Consider the following 18,965-nt stretch of genomic DNA (forward strand, 5'->3'; position numbering starts at 1 on the left):
AAAATTAAAAAAAAAATTCTGAACCTCTTAATGTTCTTTGAATAAAAATTGAAAAATTAATATTTCCCATTTATAGAATTTCTGTTTATTGGAATTTCAGTCATTTTTAGAAAAATACTTTTCTCACTGATTGTAAAATGGAAAAACTTGGAAAATACAGAAACTTGTCAAGAAAATCATTTACATTCCTACTAGCAGTATACTGAGATGGTCATGTACTTCATGCTATTAAAGTCAGATTTAAAATTAAGTAAACTTTAAATTCAACATTTAATACTTTATACAACGTACACAGATTTTCATGCTAATTTGCTCATTGACTTGTTTGTTTCCTTTCCTGAAGATTTGGGGTGAACCTTAAAGGTATTAATAATAATTTGTAAGTATGGGTCCAGAAGTAATTCAGAGGAGACCTGATATACCTAAACTGTACCCTCTAGGGTCAGCTGTAGCCATGGAGTGGTCCATTTGGAAACAATATCCCTCTTTTCTAAGCGTGGGCATGGGTATTTATTGATTGGTTACAGGACATATGTATTGAGTAAGAGCCTGAACTCTGGAATCAGTCTGTCTAGATTTAAATCCTACTTTTTCCACTAATTCTGTGTGACCCTGAGCAAGTTGTCTCATCTATAAAATGAAGATACTAATAATACTTATGTCTATAAGGTTGAAACATTTCCTGACACATACTAGGTGCTCTGGCTATTTCAGGTAGAGAAACTAGAGAAACCAGTCACCTGCTAGAGATTTGTGTTTGTTATTAATTTTAAAATAAACATCATGGGGGCGCCTGGGTGGCTCAGTTGGTTAAGCGACTGCCTTTGGCTCAGGTCATGATCCTGGAGTCCCTGGATCGAGTCCCGCATCGGGCTCCCTGCTCGGCAGGGAGTCTGCTTCTCCCTCTGGCCCTCCCCCCTCTCATGTGCTCTCTCTCATTCTCTCTCTCAAATAAATAAATAAAATCTTTAAAAAATAAAAAATAAAATAAACGTCATGATCTAGTCATCCAAATGAATGTTGATCTTTCTCACTGTATTCACTGTGGAAGATTTTATGTTTATTTCAGCAGTGCTACCCTGGAATGCCTTGTTGGTCATAACCTTAGATCCCAATACAGCCACTTAAATTAACTTCTTAATGTCAATTTGATTTCTGGAAGTGACCAGAAGTTCTTTTGGAGCTAAGTCTAACAACTTAGAATATCATACCAAGTTGAATCACTGGTTTGGGGTGGATCCAAAGTAAGATGTGACTATATATGATCATGAGAATGTTTTTTTATATATATATATATTAACTAGCATTGAAAGTAACTATGAAAGAAAAATTTCCCAAGGGATTTGAGCCAGGTAGTAGCACTGTTGGAATAAATATAGCTTCCCAGGGTGATTATTTTAAAAACTTCATTTAGAATTTTTCCATGTTCAGAAATCTTATAATTCTGAAAATTTAAAGTGTATGCATTTTTACCTCCAGTGCTCTAAAAATCAAAGCTCTCAGGACAAATGTTTATGTGATAGTTTCTTTTGACGAATCTCTAAAAAACTTGGCTACTCATTGCCTTATGGGGAAAAAAGGAGGAAAGGGAACCATCTAAAATGATTTTATTAATTCCCGTTATTCCAAATATCTTGGTATATTTTTGTCTCCTGTTATCATGATACATCATGATACATTGAAAAATTGGCTGCACTTTTAATAATTGCTTAACATAATGATAATAATTAATTGGCTCTTTCTGATCAGTCAGCTGAAGATAAATAAGTGTGCTTAATCATCTGGTACATTAAATAATTTGTATTATGACAAAATTATCTTTAAACTGTAACAGTATTACATCTACATGAGATACTTTCTTATAACTACTAGGGAGTTTATGCACCTGGAGTTAACATTTTAAATGAACTATGTATTTTTCATTTTTGTTACTGTGTTTTCCCCCTTTATTAAAAATATATTTAGGGGCGCTTGGGTGGCTCAGTCGTTAAGCGTCTGCCTTCGGCTCAGGTTATGATCACAGGGTCCTGGGATCGAGCCCCGCATCGGGCTCCCTGCTCAGCCAGGAGCCTGCTTCTCCCTCTCCCACTCCCCCTGCTTGTGTTCCCTCTCTCTCTGTCTCTCTCTCTCTGTCAAATAAATAAGAATTTAAAATATATATATATAAATATATTTAGGGGCACTTGGGTGGCTCAGTTGGTTAAGTGGCTGCCTTCGGCTCAGGTCATGATCCCTGGGTCCTGGGATCGAGCCCTGCATCGGGCTCCCTGCTCAGTGGAGAGCCTGCTTCTCCCTCTCCCTCTGCCTGCCTCTCTGCCTACGTGTGCTCTCTATCTCTCTGTCAAATAAATAAATAAAATCTTAAAAATATATACATATATATTTAATTGGCTTTTGACCCCCATCTCTGTCTCCTACCACTACCACCCCAAGAGATAACCACTATTAACATTTTGTTTAAGTCCTTACAGGTAATATGGTGGGGATGAGAAAGTTTTTGAACAAATTTTGAGAACTGTATATTGTTTTGTAACCTGTTTTTTTTTTCCCCTAACATGACAATAAACCATATTTTAACCGTAAATAGAAATATAATGATAAAAAAAAAAAGCCTTGCCAGACATACCTTAAATAGAAATGGGAAACATTTTTTAATTTTTTTTTTTAATATTTTATTTATTTGACAGAGAGGACAAGTAGGCAGAGAGGCAGGCAGAGGGAGAGGGAGAAGTAGGCTCCCCGCTGAGCAGGGAGCCCGATGCGGGACTCAATCCCAGGACCCTGGGATCATGACCCGAGCCGAAGGCAGCTAGCTGCTTAACCGACTGAGCCACCCAGGTGCCCCTGGAAAACTTCTTTTTAATATAAAGCTGCTCTGCTATTGGGGAGCCTGGGTGGCTCAGTCGTTAAGCATCTGCCTTCGGCTCAGGTTATGATCCCAGGGTCCTGGGATGGAGTCCTGCATCGGGCTCCCTGCTCAGCGGGGAGCCTGCTTCTCCCTCTGCCTGCTGCTCCCCCCTGCTTGTGCTCTCTCTCTCTCTCTCACTGTCAAATAAATAAATACAAAAATCTTAAAAAAACAAACAAAACTGCTATGGATTAATTGATGTTCAGGGTGTTCAGGGAGGGGGGCATCAATTGACCATCTAATCAGTAAAACAACTCTATTTAGGATTTTTGCATTTGAGAATATTTTGAGAAGAGAGATATAATGTGCACAGTAAATTTCTAATTTAAGAGACAAAGACAAAACAGCCTTTTGTAAATAAATAAGTACACAGAGAATGGAAACATGCAGATATAGATCTATAAAGAGACATCAAAAATACATTGTTTATGGTGTTAATTCTCTAACATGTAATCTTAGCATATTAAAAGGCTGTTTTGTGTTTTAGAACCATAAGAATGAATGGGGATGTCACCTTTCATTTTGTTCTGAAGATTGCATGTATCAGAGCCAAAGTCGAATATCTTTACTTCCACTGCTAATTGAGATGTTTACTATTTGAGTATACTCTGGAATGAGGAAGTTTATCAATTAATATGCCACTTAAGCAGATAGTATTAGCGTTTCTTTAATTTGATGTAGTAGACATTATATCTGCTATAAAAGCCAGCTTTTTAAAATTCATGCTCCAATGTTAAAAAATTTTTAATGCAGACTTTCTGTTCTTTGGATCATTTAAATCGTGACTTATGAATATTTTTAATTTTTATATTCTAGTATTTATCATTTGTCTTGGTCTGGCTGCATAGAGTTATCAGTTTGCTCAAAATTGTTTGAAATTGTTAAAATACTAATTGTGAGCATTGACCAGTTCTTAAGTTAAAAAACAGCTTTGGCCCTAAAAGAAGCACTAAGGAAACCTGAATTCACTGATAAAGCACAGGTAAAATTTGACCGTAAAACTTTTAGAAAGGAAAATATAGTTTAATGCTTATCATGTAAGAAAGTGGAACAAGTACTTGAATTCAGAAGCTAGTACTAAGTATATCTTTTCTTAACTGTGTGTAAATGGAAAATATAGCTGGCTACTAATAATAGTGAAATTATTTACTGGTTGCTATTAAATAGATGCCAAGTTTCAAAGTAGTTGTATAATTTGAGATAACTCTTACTTTATGTCAGTGATTCCAAAAGTTATGTACCATTTGATTTTAACTTGGCACCTTTGTGCATTGTAACCATATTATTATACAAGAAGCGTACAGCAACAGCATTTGAATAAATGACTTTTAAAAAGACAAAGATAACTATTCTGTAGTATAAGGAATATCTACATTTTAATAAAGCAGAGATGGTTAGAAAAGTTCTAGAATATGAAGTGCCACTCAGAGAAGACAGCTATGGAGTAGGAACAAAGACAAACTTTATGTAGTTTGCAGTTTGCCTAGGGCTGTCCTTGGTACTCCTTTCTCTTTTTATTATTTTGTTGCTCTTTGTTCTCATTGTTCTGCTGTGTTTGAAGATGTTTACAATTTGAAAGTTTAATGTAAAACATGTTCTTTTTCTCAGAAAGGAAGAAAAATACTTTTTAAAAGAAGTTACATAGATGTTCTCTGTAGCATTTCCTTTGAAAAAATACTTTACTACAAATAGCTGGCTAAAGCTATTAGTTAACAAACTGTATGTTAAGATTTTTTGGCATTGCTATAATTAATTATCTATTAGAAGTTGTTATTTTTAGACCAATTTTATGTAATCAGGTCTGTCTATTTTTCTAATAGCTGATGATATAAAGCCATGTCCACGATGTGCTGCTTATATAATAAAGATGAATGATGGGAGCTGTAATCACATGACCTGTGCTGTCTGTGGTTGTGAGTTTTGTTGGTTATGTATGAAAGAAATCTCAGATTTACATTATCTAAGGTAAGTTTATAGAAGGAGCTATTTAGTCTATGCCATACCATCCTGAATGTGCCCAATCTTGTCTGATATTGGAAGCTAAGCACGGTTGAGCCTGGTTAGTACTTGGGGTTGGCGGGGAGAGTTATTTAAAATATCTAAATATTTTATATTATAAGATAATTGGAGACCGTATTATCTTGAGGATTTTTAAACTTGGTGCTTATAAGATACTAAGAGGGATGTGTTTCGTTCTAGTTACATACATCAGGTAATGTGAGACATAAATTCATGATGTATCTTTGAATGGAAAAAACATTTTTTAAACAAAAATAAAATTTTTATTTTATTTTAAAAGAATGTAAAAGGAACCAAATAATTGTGCCTAGTCACTTGGGATTAGTCAAAAATAGGAAGTATAGATTTCTTCTTTTTTTGTTTGTTTTGTTAAACTAGAAGCTAGTATTTTATACCCCAATGTAATTATGCTAGGTCATAAATATTTCCATTTAATTTTCTTAAACATAAATTCCCTCAGTCCACAAAGTGAGTTTGATGTAATCAGATAATTGTATGCCTAAAAATAAGCATGTTCTGCATTAATTTGCTCTTCAAAAACTAACCTAACATTTTCAGGATAATGAAGGACTAGGGATAAATATTTAACCTGAATTCTAGTTACTGGTTTCCTTTTAAAATAACTGATGGTGGTTCTTAAATTGATTTTTTTGGCTTTTAATGAACTCAGAATTCAAAGAAAAGAAAACCTCATTTCTGAGTATGAGAATTCTTCTTTTAGAGTCATTGCTTTAATGTATTATAGTCATTTGTTGATATGTTTTACAGTAGTAACAGTTATAATCTTTTCCATTAGTCCATCAGGATGTACTTTTTGGGGGAAGAAGCCCTGGAGCCGAAAGAAGAAGATACTGTGGCAGCTGGGAACGCTTGTTGGTGCTCCCGTAGGAATTGCTTTGATAGCTGGCATTGCTATCCCTGCAATGATTATTGGCATTCCTGTATATGTGGGCCGTAAGGTAAAATGCTTAATTCCTTACTAGTTCATTATCTTATTCAAACCTTCAGGTTTTAGACTGATGATTTTTCTTTTGTTTTTTTTTTTTTTGTCTTGAAAGACAGATAATTTTTAGTATCTTCAGTATAAAACTATTTTATTTTTTTATAAGATATTAAATTTTCGGTGCTTGGCAGACTTGTGTGTATGCATAAAAAGTAGACTTGCCTTAAAATTACCTGAATCCGAAAACTTTCGTACATTTCTAACTTTAAGTATAAAGTATTGAAGGACACACCTGATATTTTTCTCATGGGTATATCCTTGTAAAGTTAGGTCTATAAAAAGTTAATAGCTAAATAACACATACCCTCAAGGTGAAGAATAAATAGCCAGTTCCTGAATTATTTTCAACTTTAGTTCAAAGGTTTTATTTTCTTAGATTACTGCTATTAGTAAATACGCTGTTCTGTAGATTATAACAGTCTTGTGTAAGTCCAAACACCAATAATTACCACTGGCCTATGAGTGATGAATTATACTTCGTTAGCTAGGCAATAATTCTTTTTTGAAAGGTTAAAGGGATAATTTATGAAGTGGCTAAGAAGTCTGCTGCTGTCTACATTAATGGAATCTCAGAATTGAGAAGTAACTTTAGAAATTATCTAAGGGGTGCCTCGGTGTTTCATTAAGTTCTGGTTATGACTTTTGGGACTAAACTGAAGAGGAGGCTGATCCTCTTCCATATAACAGCCTCATTTTTTAATAAATATTCAGCATATATTACTTTTATAATCAGAAAAATAACAATACATACTTTTTTTTAAAGATTTATTTATTTATTTGAGAGAGAGAGAGTGTACATGAGAGGGGGGAGGGTCAGAGGGAGAAGCAGACTCCCCGCCGAGCAGGGAGCCCGATGCGGGACTCGATCCCGGGACTCCAGGATCATGACCTGAGCCGAAGGCAGTCGCTTAACCCACTGAGCCACCCAGGCGCCCCAGTACATACTGTTTTTTTAAAATTAGCTTTAGGACCAAGGATAAACATGGATACTTATGAGCCAAGTGTTTATTTCAGAAGGTTTTAATTAACTAAACTTGTTTAAGGTCCCAAACATAGTAGCTGATTGTATAATCTTTCATGTAGCTATCCAAAGCAAGGCTTTGCTAAAAACAAAACTGTTTATTCAGATACTTAGAAGTAGAAGTAGAAGGGAAGGAGAGACTGTTGTATTGCACACACCTACAAATAATTTATAGAGGAGAGATTATTTACCTCATTGTTCATGTCTTAGGTGCAGTTACAAGTCTCCTTTTTTTCAAACATATACCCAAAGGATTGCAAGTCGATAAATTAGTTTTCCATTGAAACAATGTTCTCTGTGGTGTTTAGGGTTATAAACCAGCCCAGGAAAACGCATTAAGTTGATAAAGTATCTAAAAGCTTAGTCTTTATTTACAGTAACAAATAGAAAATGTGGCACAAAACAGTAGAAGAGAAAAAATTAAGTTGAACCAGAAATAGAATGTTGTGATCACTGTAATTGACCATTGGTGCTTAAGGATGCAAAATTTTCTGGAAGATTCCTGTCTACTCTGTCAGTTTTTCAGCTTTGGCTTTTCTCTGCTTCATTGCTAAGTTTTTCAGGAATGGTAGTGAGGAGAGGAGCAAGAATTAGCTGTAGTACTGAAGGATAGTGAAAGAGGCCTTGGGAGGCTCTGCCATTTCTGCCTGCATGGACTATCTCGGGAAGTATGGAGGCCCATTCCCTAGGCACGTACAGTCAGTGCTGGCAGGGTTCTGACTAGGAAAGGTGAATGCTGCTTGTCCCGTGCAGGCTTCGCCCACCTCCCCAACCTGGCTCTCTCACTGTTTCATATGTCCCACAAGACTCATTATACTTTATAGCCTTCGAGATAACCACATCATCATCATAATAATCTTATTAAACCTCACCTGTAACATTGTTCATAACTCAAGTATTTTATTTTAGAGACTATCTGTACACTTTTGAGGGCTGTTCTGAATATGTCTTGAAACGGAAGGGAAATGTACTTTATGAGCTTAAGCCCTTGCAAACCATGAGACCAAAGATACTGGGCTGTTTCTTGAAGTTGATATATCTCACAAGCCACTTCCAGTGTGGTATTAAATTCTATTTATTAATACCTGTACTGTACAAAGATGCTAAGTATATCTAACTCCTGTCCTCTGGCAGCATTCTTCTTTTTTTTTTTTTCTCCTCTTTCTGCCTTTTACTTTGAGCTATAAATGAGACCCCAGGATTCTGAGTCATTTGATAATTTTTTTTTTTTTAAAGATTTTATTTTATTTATTTGACAGAGAGAGAGAGACAGCTAGAGAGGGAACACAAGCAGGGGGAGTGGGAGAGGGAGAAGCAGGCTCCCGGCCGAGCAGAGAGCCCAGTGCGGGGCTTGATCCCAGGACCCTGGGATCATGACCTGAGCCGAAGGCAGACGCTTAACGACTGAGCCACCCAGGCGCCCCAATAATATTTTTCTTTATAAAAAAGGATCTGAGGGAAAAAATTGACTTACGGTGTTTGCTTATTAGTACTGATTGTTAAGGTCAATTTAAAAAGAAAAGTGTGGCAATCTTCCCTAGAAGCCAACTTTACCACTTAGAGATACTTGCTTACTTACTTATTTTAAAGATTTTATTTATTTGCGAGAGACAGAGATAGAGTACAAGCAGGGAGGAGAGGGAGCACAAGAGGGGAGGAGAGGGAGAAGCAGGTTCCCCGCTGAGCAAGGAGCCCAGTGCAGGGCTCAAACCCAGGACCCTGGGACCGTGACCTGAGCCAAAGGCAGACACTTAACCAACTGAGCCACCCAGGTGCCGCTAGGGATGCTTATTTAGAAAGAAACCTGTGGAATGCTAAATTTCTTAGAAGTAATCCTATTAGTCAAACATCCAATCCATGACTATGTTGAAAATAATATTCTTAATTCCTTCTTTGCTCAAAACATAATTTTACTATTCTTGAAGACTGTTTAAAAGTAAACACAAAGTAAAATCTATTAAATCACTGTCTTATTTAAGCAAATTATTAATAAGTACTAAATTATGTGTAAGAATATGGTTTAAGAACAATAAAATGATCATCTTGAATTAGGACACTTAAGTGAATGAAATTATAAAAGAAATCACTTTAAATTACTAGCAAATGTAGGTCTATTTCATTTAAATTAAATATGTAATGTGTTTTTTCTTTAAACCCCCACCCCATTTTTATTTTTAATTCAAGATTCACAATCGATATGAAGGCAAAGACGTTTCAAAGCACAAACGGAATTTGGCTATAACAGGTGGTGTAACATTGTCTGTAATAGTATCTCCAGTTGTAGCTGCAGTAACTGTAGGTAAGAAAATGCTTAAAAATACTGATTACCTCAAATTTTATAGAATTTAAGTTTTATGGAAGGATTTTTTAAGACAAAGCATTATATTGTGGAAGATAAGAGAGTTACTTTTTTTTTTATTTATTTAAGGACAGTTTAAGCTGAGCCTACAGAAAGCCTCTCATTGAGTAACTGTATTGGTTAAAAGTATTATAGACTCAAGAGCCTAGAGTTAGAATAACTGGTAAATTCTTACTGGCTGATACCCACCCTCACCTCATAGGTATAGAGCCTTGGCACTTAAAAACAAAAAGGTTTACATCTTTTTTTTCTCATGTGTGTCACCTGAAAGTTTAGAAGTTTTGAATTTGTTTGTGTCCCTTAACAGTTAGGAAAATCTACTTTGGGCAAGGGTTGGAGAACAACAGCACGTTTCTCTGGTACACTTTCTCTTGAAAAGGCTTTCTAAGAACTCATATTTCTGTGATTTATTTTTTAACTTATAATTACTAATTTAATTCCTCTTTAGGTATTGGTGTTCCTATTATGTTAGCCTATGTCTACGGTGTTGTTCCAATTTCTCTCTGTCGAAGTGGAGGTTGTGGAGTCTCAGCAGGCAATGGAAAAGGAGTCAGGATTGAATTTGATGATGAAAATGATATAAATGTTGGTGGAACTAACACAGCTGTAGGTAAGTCTTTTAAGCAAAGGAAGAAGATGTACTTATTAATAGTTTAAGTTGGGGAAATAGATAACATGCAAATTAGAATTTCCATTGCCCTCCTTTCACTCGGCCTAGTAACATTCATCCCGATGTACATCAGTGAAATGAATTGCCTGGGAAAGGTGAATGGAGGAAAGAGGGTGCAAGAGTTCTAGATACCTAACCTACACTGGGAATGTAATGTCTTAGAAATTCCAGACTTTTAATCTTAAATTTTGCCTAAAACAATACAAATTGGTAAGAACAGGATATGAAGAGAAAGGTAGTTCATAAAAGAAGAAATACAGATGGCCAGTGAATAGAGAGTATCTTTAACGCAATGTTATTCAAAGAAATATGAATTAGAACAATACCTGTAGAATGAAAAGGCCCTCATAGAAATTTCTTATAGAAATTTGTCTTCAGGAAATAATCAGGCAGATGTGCAAAGATAATGTCCACTTTCTTACCTCCCATTCTCTCTTGAACCCACTCTAATCAGATTTGTTCCCTACCACTCCAGGGTTTTGTCTCTACACACTCCACCAAAGCAGGGTCACAAGTGACCTTCATGTTACCAGATAATTAATGGTCAACTCTTGGTTTTCATCTTAATGTAACAATTCATTTGACATGGTAGACTATGCCCTCCTTCTTGAAACATTTTCTTTTCTTATCTTTTGAGAAACCATTTCTCATCTCATTGTATCTCCTAGCCGTTTCTTCTCAGTCTTCATCTACACTCATTCCCTGGGGTCATCTCCCCTATTAAATAATATGTAGGCTGACCACTCATAAATTTGTATCTAGGTTAGAACTCTCCTCTGAACTTCACATTTGTACATCTAATTCTCGTTAATCTACACTTAAATGTCTGACAAGAATTTCAAGGTTAACTTGTCTGTAACCAAACTCTTCACTCTAAAACCTGTTCTCTCCATCATCCTCACCTCATCAAGTAGCCTCTCCATTCTTGCTGTTGGTTGGACCAAAAATCTTCACTTACAGTGATTCCTCCTTTTCCCTTCTTACGCTACATCTGATCTGACAGCTAATTCTGGTACTTCCTTCAATATTTAACCATAATCCAACCATTTCTCACCCTCTCCACTGCTATTCCATTAGTCCAAGCTACTATCCTTTTTCTTGGAATATTGTAGTAGCCTCTTTAGCTGATCCATCAACTTCTCATCTTCTGCTCACTATTCCACGGTGTAGCTGTAGTGATACTTGAAACATAAATCAGATCATGTCTTTCTTATGCTCAGAACTCTCCTAGTGCTTCCAACTGTACTGAAGGAAAAACCCACCATCCTTACCATGGCCCATACGGCCCCATGTGATCTGTCCTGGGTTGCATCTCCGAACTCATCTCTTTTTACTCTCCTATTTAATACCACCCCTCCTTGATGTTTTTGAGGATGCCAAGTACACTCCACTTCTAGGCTTTTAAACTTGCAGTTCCCTCTGCCTGGAATAGTCTTCCCCCAGATAATTTTATGGAATATAGTGGTATCAGATCTTGTAATAGCTTGTAGACAATTGGATCTGTAGAATGTATCTAGAAATCAATTTTTGGCCCACTTTATTGATTTAGAGAATAATAAGCTCTCTAAATTAAACCTTTATTGAAAACTCACATATTTTCCTCCAGAGTCAGCTAAATCTTCCAACTGTCAGATTTTTTATTTTTTTATTTTTATTATTTTTTAAGATTTTATTTATTTATTTGACAGACACAACGAGAGAGGGAACACAAGCAGGGGGAGTGGGAGAGGGAGAAGCAGGCTTTCCTGCAGAGCAGGGAGCCCGATGCAGGGCTCGATCCCAGGACCCCCCGGGATCATGACCTGAGCCAAAGGCAGCCGCTTAATGACTGAGCCACCCAGGCGCCCCTCAGCTGTCAGATTTTTTAAAGAATTCCTTAATCTTCTGAATTTTTAAAAGAAGTGGTGACCATTTTTTTTGAGGATTTCAAGCCAATTTATTTTAGATGGACGGTAAAAGTTTGATTCCTTAAAAACACTTATCACAGTCTGTAATAATTTTTTTTTTTTTACTTGGTTTCTTGGGGGTGAGGGCTAGACATATATATATATGTCTTCTTTGTTATTGTATTTTAAAAACCTGGAACATAGAGACGCCTGGGTGGCTCAGTTGGTTAAGCGTCTGCCTTAGGCTCAGGTCATGATCCCAGGGTCCTGGGATCGAGCCCCGCATCAGGCTCCCTGCTCAGCGGGAAGCCTACTTCTCCCTCTCCCACTCCCCCTGCTTGTGTTCCCTCTCTCGCTGTGTCTCTCTATGTCAAATAAATCTTAAAAAAAAGAAAAACCTGGAACATAGTAGGTGCTTGATTTCACCATCTTTGTTTCCATTAGCATATAAAAATCCTAGTATCTTTAATCTTAACAAAAGGAGGAAACCACTTCTCTCCTCCCATTCCTTCTTGGTCTATTGTACCATTTCTTTTTTTCTTTCTTAATATGAGTATAGTTGACACACAGTGTTACATTAATTTCAAGTGTTCAGCATAGTGATTCAACAAGTTTCTACATTATGATATGTTCACCGCAAGTGTAGCTACCATCTCTTACCATACAAGGCTATTAAGGTAAAAACGTGGTGACCATTTAATACCGAAAGCCAGTCCCTAATCCTTTTTTACACTCTGAGATAGTTCCCTTTCCTCTCACCCCATAGTTACGTGTTCCTGACTCCAGATGACTTTCCTATTCCTTTGCATGTTGTATAATAAAATGTCCTATCTGAAATCATGGGGGAATTTAAGAAGAGGGAAATTAATAATCACACTTATTTAATTTCTTTGAAATATTTGCATTTAGACACAACTTCAGTAGCAGAAGCAAGACACAACCCTAGCATAGGGGAGGGAAGCGTTGGTGGTCTGACTGGCAGTTTGAGTGCAAGTGGAAGCCACATGGATCGAATAGGAGCCATTCGAGACAACCTGAGTGAGACAGCTAGTACTATGGCCCTAGCTGGAGCCAGTATAACGGGGAGTCTGTCAGGAAGCGCCATGGTAAACTGTTTTAACAGGTAAGAAAAATGTGCTCTGTTTTCTTTTTGCCTTCTGTTAACTATAAATTATTAGATGAGAATTTTGAAGATTATGTAATTATGTAATCATTATGATTACGTATCATCCTGTGTCAGGGCTGAAAACAGTAATATTAACAATGAAATTTAGTGGTAAACAGTAAAATTTTTACTCGTTTGAATTTTCTGTCATACTGTTATATACCCATGGTGTGGTAAAAACCAAGTCTAAGGCATAGCATTCTGCTAATTTCTTCACTGCATTTGTCAGATTTGATGTTATGAATCAGTGCTGGAGCTGCTTTGGTGGACACAGTAAAGGCAGTGCTTAAGCCTGGACCTTACCTCTGAAAGTGGCAGTGCTAGATGTTAGAAAAGGAGACACTGGCTGAGGCCTGGGGGGAGCAGGTGGAGTCAGGATGTGTGGGAGTGCGTGAGCGGAGGCCAGGGTAGTCTAGTCCTCCGGAATCCTTTAATGTGCTAGTGCTTATTTTGTTCTCACTAAGTCTCTTACTAACAGCCATACAGATAAGTAGGAGAAATTAAAGCATTTTTGTCTTCCTTTGTTTCTTCTCTAATTCACTGTTCTTTACTTCTGTTAATTAGCTTTGTTTTTTTTTTAAACGTGGGAGAGTATGCATGAATTAAAAGATAAGTTGATCATATTTATCTTATTTTTAGGTAGTTTGATTTTATTTTTTCATTTTTTTTTAGGTAGCTTGCTTTTATGCCTTTAAACACAAATTCTTTTAACTTATAGTAGTGTTTATTACGTCTTTTTAAAAGAATCGGCTTTTAAAGTTAGAGGATCGTTTTTAATATATAGAGGCTCAGGATGTTTTGATCACTGATCTGTCATGTAGACTGGTTTTTAATATATTCAGATTTTGTTTCACACTCAGACATGCATATTTAATTAAAATCCTTTATGTCCTTTTTCTGTTACTCTTTTACTACCTTACTTGGCAAACAGCTAATTTTTCCTATTTTATTTGGATGGCTGGTACTGTTCAGTGTGCTGCAGTAGAATTTGAATAATCAAATAAAAGGGAACTAAAAAAAATGTGCTGATAGTTGTTTCTAAAATAGCTTCTTATTAGTAGGGGTCTTAACTGAATTATTTGAAGATACATAGTATAGTAGTCTGATATCATATGTAATTTCAGTTTTTATCTGTTCCCTGCTCTTTAAGGTTGGAAGTGCAAGCAGATGTACAGAAAGAACGGTACAGTCTGAGTGGAGAATCTGGCACAGTCAGCTTGGGAACAGTTAGTGATAATGCCAGCACCAAAGCAATGGCAGGATCTATTCTGAACTCCTACATCCCATTGGACAAGTAAGGAAAGAACTGTTAAACAGTTAAAGTATTTTTTTAATTTTATTTTTTTTGTTTTTATTTTTTTTAAAGATTTTATTTATTTGAGAGAGAGAGAGAGGGAGCACGAGCAAGGAGAGGGGGAGAGGGAGAGGGAGAATCCCAAGTCAACTCTCAATGCAGGACTTGATCCCAGAACTCAGAGATCATGACCTGAGCTGAAATCAAGAGTCGGACACTTAACCGACTGAGCCACCCAGGCACCCCCTTAAAATTAATCTTAAAAGAATTATTCCTATCATTAGGCAAAATTATCATAAATAATGGTTACCAACTGTTAGGTTCTCCAGGAAGAGAAAGTGATGAGATGTCCAGAGTAGGCAAATCCAGAGAGGCAGAAAGTAGATTAGTGGTTACCAGGGATTGGGGGCAAGAAAGGATGGCAACAGACTGCTAGTGGATACAGGGTTTCTTTTGAGAATGATGAAAGTGTTCTGAAGTTAGTTGGTGGTGGTAGTTGCACAACTCTGTGAATATACTATATAAAAACCATTGAATTGTACACTTTAAACAGGTGAATTTTGTGATATGTAAATTATATTTCAATAAAGCTGTTCTGATAAAAAAAAATGGAGAAGGTAACAGTGCCTGGACCAGCATAAGCAATAAATGTAGCTACTTCTATTTTTTTTTTTTTAATTGAAACATTATTATAAATACAGAGCCTGGGTGGCTCAGTCAGTTAAGCCTCTGCCTTCGCCTCAGGTCCTGATCCCGGGTCCTGGGATAGAGCCCCGCGTCGGGCTCCCTGCTCAGCAGAGAGTCTGCTTCTCCCTCTCTCTCTGCTGCTCCCCCTGCTTGTGTGCGCACTCTCGCTCGCTTGCTCTCTCTCTGTCAAATAAATAAATAAATAAAATCTTTAAAAAATAATAAAAAATACAGTCCTCTTATTTCAAGTAATATTTTAATAGAACATATCCTGCATTAATTCTGATAGCTTTTATGTATTGAATTTTTCACACAGAAATTCCTCTCCCTTTGCTGTTATCTCAATAAAGATAAAAGGAGGCTAGAAATGTATTTATATTTGTTACTCTCCTGTTCCAGAGAAGGCAGCAGTATGGAGGTGCAAGTAGATATTGAATCGAAGCCATCCAAATTCAGGCACAACAGTGGAAGCAGTAGTGTGGAGGATGGCAGTGCCACCCGAAGTCATCCCGGTGGTTCATGCAGTGGCTTGCCTGAAGGTAAATCCGGTGCCACCAAGTGGTCCAAAGAAGCAACAGCAGGAAAGAAAGCAAAAAGTGGTAAATTGAGGAAAAAGAGTAACATGAAGATAAATGAGACCAGAGAGGACATGGATGCACAGTTGTTAGAGCAACAAAGCACGAACTCAAGTGAATTTGAGGCACCATCCCTCAGTGACAGTATGCCATCTGTAGCTGATTCCCACTCTAGTCATTTTTCTGAATTTAGTTGTTCTGACCTAGAAAGCATGAAAACTTCTTGTAGTCATGGTTCCAATGATTATCATGCCCGCTTTGCTACTGTTAACATTCTTCCTGAGGTAGAAAACGATCGTCTGGAAAATTCCCCACATCAGTGTAGCATTTCTGTGCTTACCAAAACCGCTTCGTGTTCAGAAGTTCCACAATTGAACCATATTGCTGAAGAACATGGTAACAATGGAATAAAACCCAATGTTGATTTATATTTTGCTGATGCACTAAAAGAAACAAACAACAACCACTCACATCAGACAATGGAATTAAAAGTTGCAATTCAGACTGAAATTTAGGCCTATAAATGCTGCAAATTAATTACCACTGAACAACCTTGTTTGGAGCTGGTTGAACTACACGTGACTACTTTAAGTTTCAAGTTACCAGCAAATGCCGGGTTACATAATCCAGTGCAGATACATTTCCTATGTTCAGCAAAGCATTGTGTTTCATGTGGATCTTAATTACCAAACTATGAAATGAAGGCTTTAAAAGTGCATTACTGGAAGGATAATAATTCTTAGAAGTAGGTTTTGTGTGTTTGCCACAAAACGTTGCTTGAAGCACACACTGTGTATCTAGATAGAAATTTGGCTTATTTATAATCGATATAAAATACTAATATGCAGTTAGAAACATTCTCATGACGAAAACTCGAGACTTAGGGATAGTGGTTAGTGACATTTTATTGAAACCACTAAGGGATGCTGTTTAATGAACTTTGCAGGTTATTCTCAGTATACGATACTCTTTGTAACATTTCTATTCATGACTATGACTGGGCGTAAATTTCATTTTTCTCTTCATATGCAATGTAGATATGTAAAGCTTAATGCAGCCCATTTGCTACCATTTGGATACTTAGACACTTTGAGCAAGATTGTGGCAGTTTTTGCACAACTTTGACATAGAAATACCTGGTACTCTAATCTTGTATATCGTTGATGCCACCTTAGAAGCAAAATGTGAAGGTATAGTGACAGCACCAATAAGATACAACTACAAAAAAAAATTCCGTTAGTTTGTAAGTATTACCAAAAAAGTCACCTTCCACCAAGGGGAAGTTTGCACCCCACTGATTCTTGGTGCCTTTGGAATAGACTGGATCTCAAGGGCCTGGTTGTTTGAGGATTTTGCTATATTGTTTTCCATTATGTCCTCTCTAGCCACCTTGGATTATGTAGACAAATACAAGATAGATAAACATAAATATGAATAATAGTAACAATGCTGAAAAAGTATTAGCCTACCAAAGACACACTCAGGCTTTAGTGAATACATAACCTCAGTTTTAACACATGCGTATCTTCTCCAATCATGAAATCCAAGCACGGTGCAGAGTTTGTACCAAGTACTAAGGAGGGGTCCACGTATGGCTGGCTTTATTTTCTTTTGCTTTTGTTTGTGGAAGGTGTTCAGTTGACATAAACAGAAGTTGGCCAAAATACTGCCTGTATTGTTACCTTCCTGTACAGTTCACTTAAATAAAACAGGTTAACCTCAAAGATAGCAGTTGAAATGTTCCATCTTATGTGTTTCTATTAAGTATTACCATTATGGTGCTACTGAGCGTTTTCTTTTGATAAAAAGAAAAATGCCATGGGCTGCAGTCTTCTTCCACCACTTTTTCTCACCAGGTCCATTAATATGCTTATAACACTAGTGCCAGTTATTTTATTTGATAATGCTTATTATGGTATTTGTATATTTGTTTGCATTCCAATTTTGTTCAATAGTGAGTGTGTAAACTGCATACATTAAATAAATGTAAATACTAATGTATTGCTGCCTTATGGTTTGTGTGCAGGTATTTTTATAGGAATAAGATTACTCATTTGCCACATGGCAGTTACTTATAAATATTGCAGGCCATTGAGATGACTCTGTATACTGGTCTCAGCCCAGAAGGAAGCATTTGCTGAACTTCTCAACCAACAATGTTGACACACAATGAATCCTTTCATGTCTGATACCTGCCTTTCTTCCAGAAATAAGCTGCTTTATTCATCAACATATTTTATTTTTTAAAGTGAATTGGTTGGAAAATAAATCTATCATTAAATTGTGAAAAGATAAGTATTATAAATCCTCATTTTAACAGAAAAAAAAATCTTAAAAGACTCTTCTGAGAGATTCTACTCTGGCAACATTAGATCATGAAATTAGAGCCGTTTAAATTTAAGCTAGTAACTAATTAAATGCTTTCTATCCTCATAGCCTCTCTAAAATGCATTGGTGATTTTTCTGATTTCCTGTTACATAGTTAATACTTAATGAAAGTAATATGTATGAATATGTTGACTACTACTTGACATTTCTATAAAAGGCCAAAGATTAAATGGAAAGCTAAACAATTTTTGGAGGAATACAGCAAAATTGGTGCCATGTAGGAAGTCAGTGCATTCAGTTTACCCATTCCTCTTCTGGTTGTACCCTCAACCAGTACCGCCCCAGTCTTGCTTGAAAAAAGTGGTCTAAACCTTTCAGCTGGCTTCAGAAGTTCCTTCATCTCCCAGGAGTCGTTCAAACTTGAATTAATTGAGGACCAAGCCAAATTCCCCTGGAGCTCAACTCTAGGACTAGACTAGAACAAGAGAATACTCCAGGGTTCAAGACAGGCCTTAACTCACCAAAATCTTTGAAAGACCCTTTGTACTTTGCTTTCTTTAAGGTCTATGGGGAAAAAAAATCACATAGTAGTGAGAGAGAATACAAAGATTAAAATGGTATACCCTACTGTTCATTATGTAGACCACCATTTTAACTGGATTCTCTTGAATGTACAAATTCATATCTTCCGAGCACTGAATTAGTTAGCTTTTATGTTAAATTCACACAATCCATCACTCTTATTTTCACCAAAAATTGGGTTAATTTGTAAATATGTAAGACTTTCTATAGCATATTATCTAGTTAAATACAATTTTGATCACCAAAGGATAAATTAACATGTTGAAAACCATCATAGCTATTAATTCCTACATGATTAAAATACCTAAACTCCTGTTCCTCTGATCATTTTGCCTTTCTAATCAGAGTCATCAGGATTCTCAGGGCTACGTTTTATGTGGTCCCTTTTTATGGGCTTGTTTCATTTCTTTCCCTTATTAAAGTATGAGGTATCATTGCTAAAAGCCAGTGTTTACATACTGGTCAGTT

At 36.4% G+C, this 18,965-nt stretch overlaps 1 protein-coding gene across 5 annotated transcripts in view; it reads left to right on the forward strand.

Annotated features, from left to right (window-relative positions):
* Positions 1 to 18,965, forward strand: part of RNF19A (ring finger protein 19A, RBR E3 ubiquitin protein ligase) — a 79,054-nt gene that overhangs the window by 36,135 nt on the left and 23,954 nt on the right. For 3 of the 5 annotated variants that reach the window (XM_064588047.1, XM_064588048.1, XM_064588049.1), the window contains exons 4-10: positions 4,708 to 4,873; positions 5,724 to 5,886; positions 9,136 to 9,250; positions 9,759 to 9,920; positions 12,776 to 12,989; positions 14,182 to 14,325; positions 15,412 to 15,551. In XM_064588047.1, coding sequence (XP_064444117.1) covers positions 4,708 to 4,873; positions 5,724 to 5,886; positions 9,136 to 9,250; positions 9,759 to 9,920; positions 12,776 to 12,989; positions 14,182 to 14,325; positions 15,412 to 15,551 — 1,104 coding nt within the window. Of the gene's footprint in view, positions 1 to 4,707; positions 4,874 to 5,723; positions 5,887 to 9,135; positions 9,251 to 9,758; positions 9,921 to 12,775; positions 12,990 to 14,181; positions 14,326 to 15,411; positions 17,841 to 18,965 lie in introns of those variants that run through there. The other 2 variants (XM_064588046.1, XM_045896158.3) reach the window with 2 other exon arrangements.

Source organism: Mirounga angustirostris, unplaced genomic scaffold (assembly GCF_029215605.1).
Source record: "Mirounga angustirostris isolate CCGP_5_RB_7025 unplaced genomic scaffold, mMirAng1.0.hap1 SCAF_4, whole genome shotgun sequence".
Taxonomy (NCBI): domain Eukaryota; kingdom Metazoa; phylum Chordata; class Mammalia; order Carnivora; family Phocidae; genus Mirounga; species Mirounga angustirostris.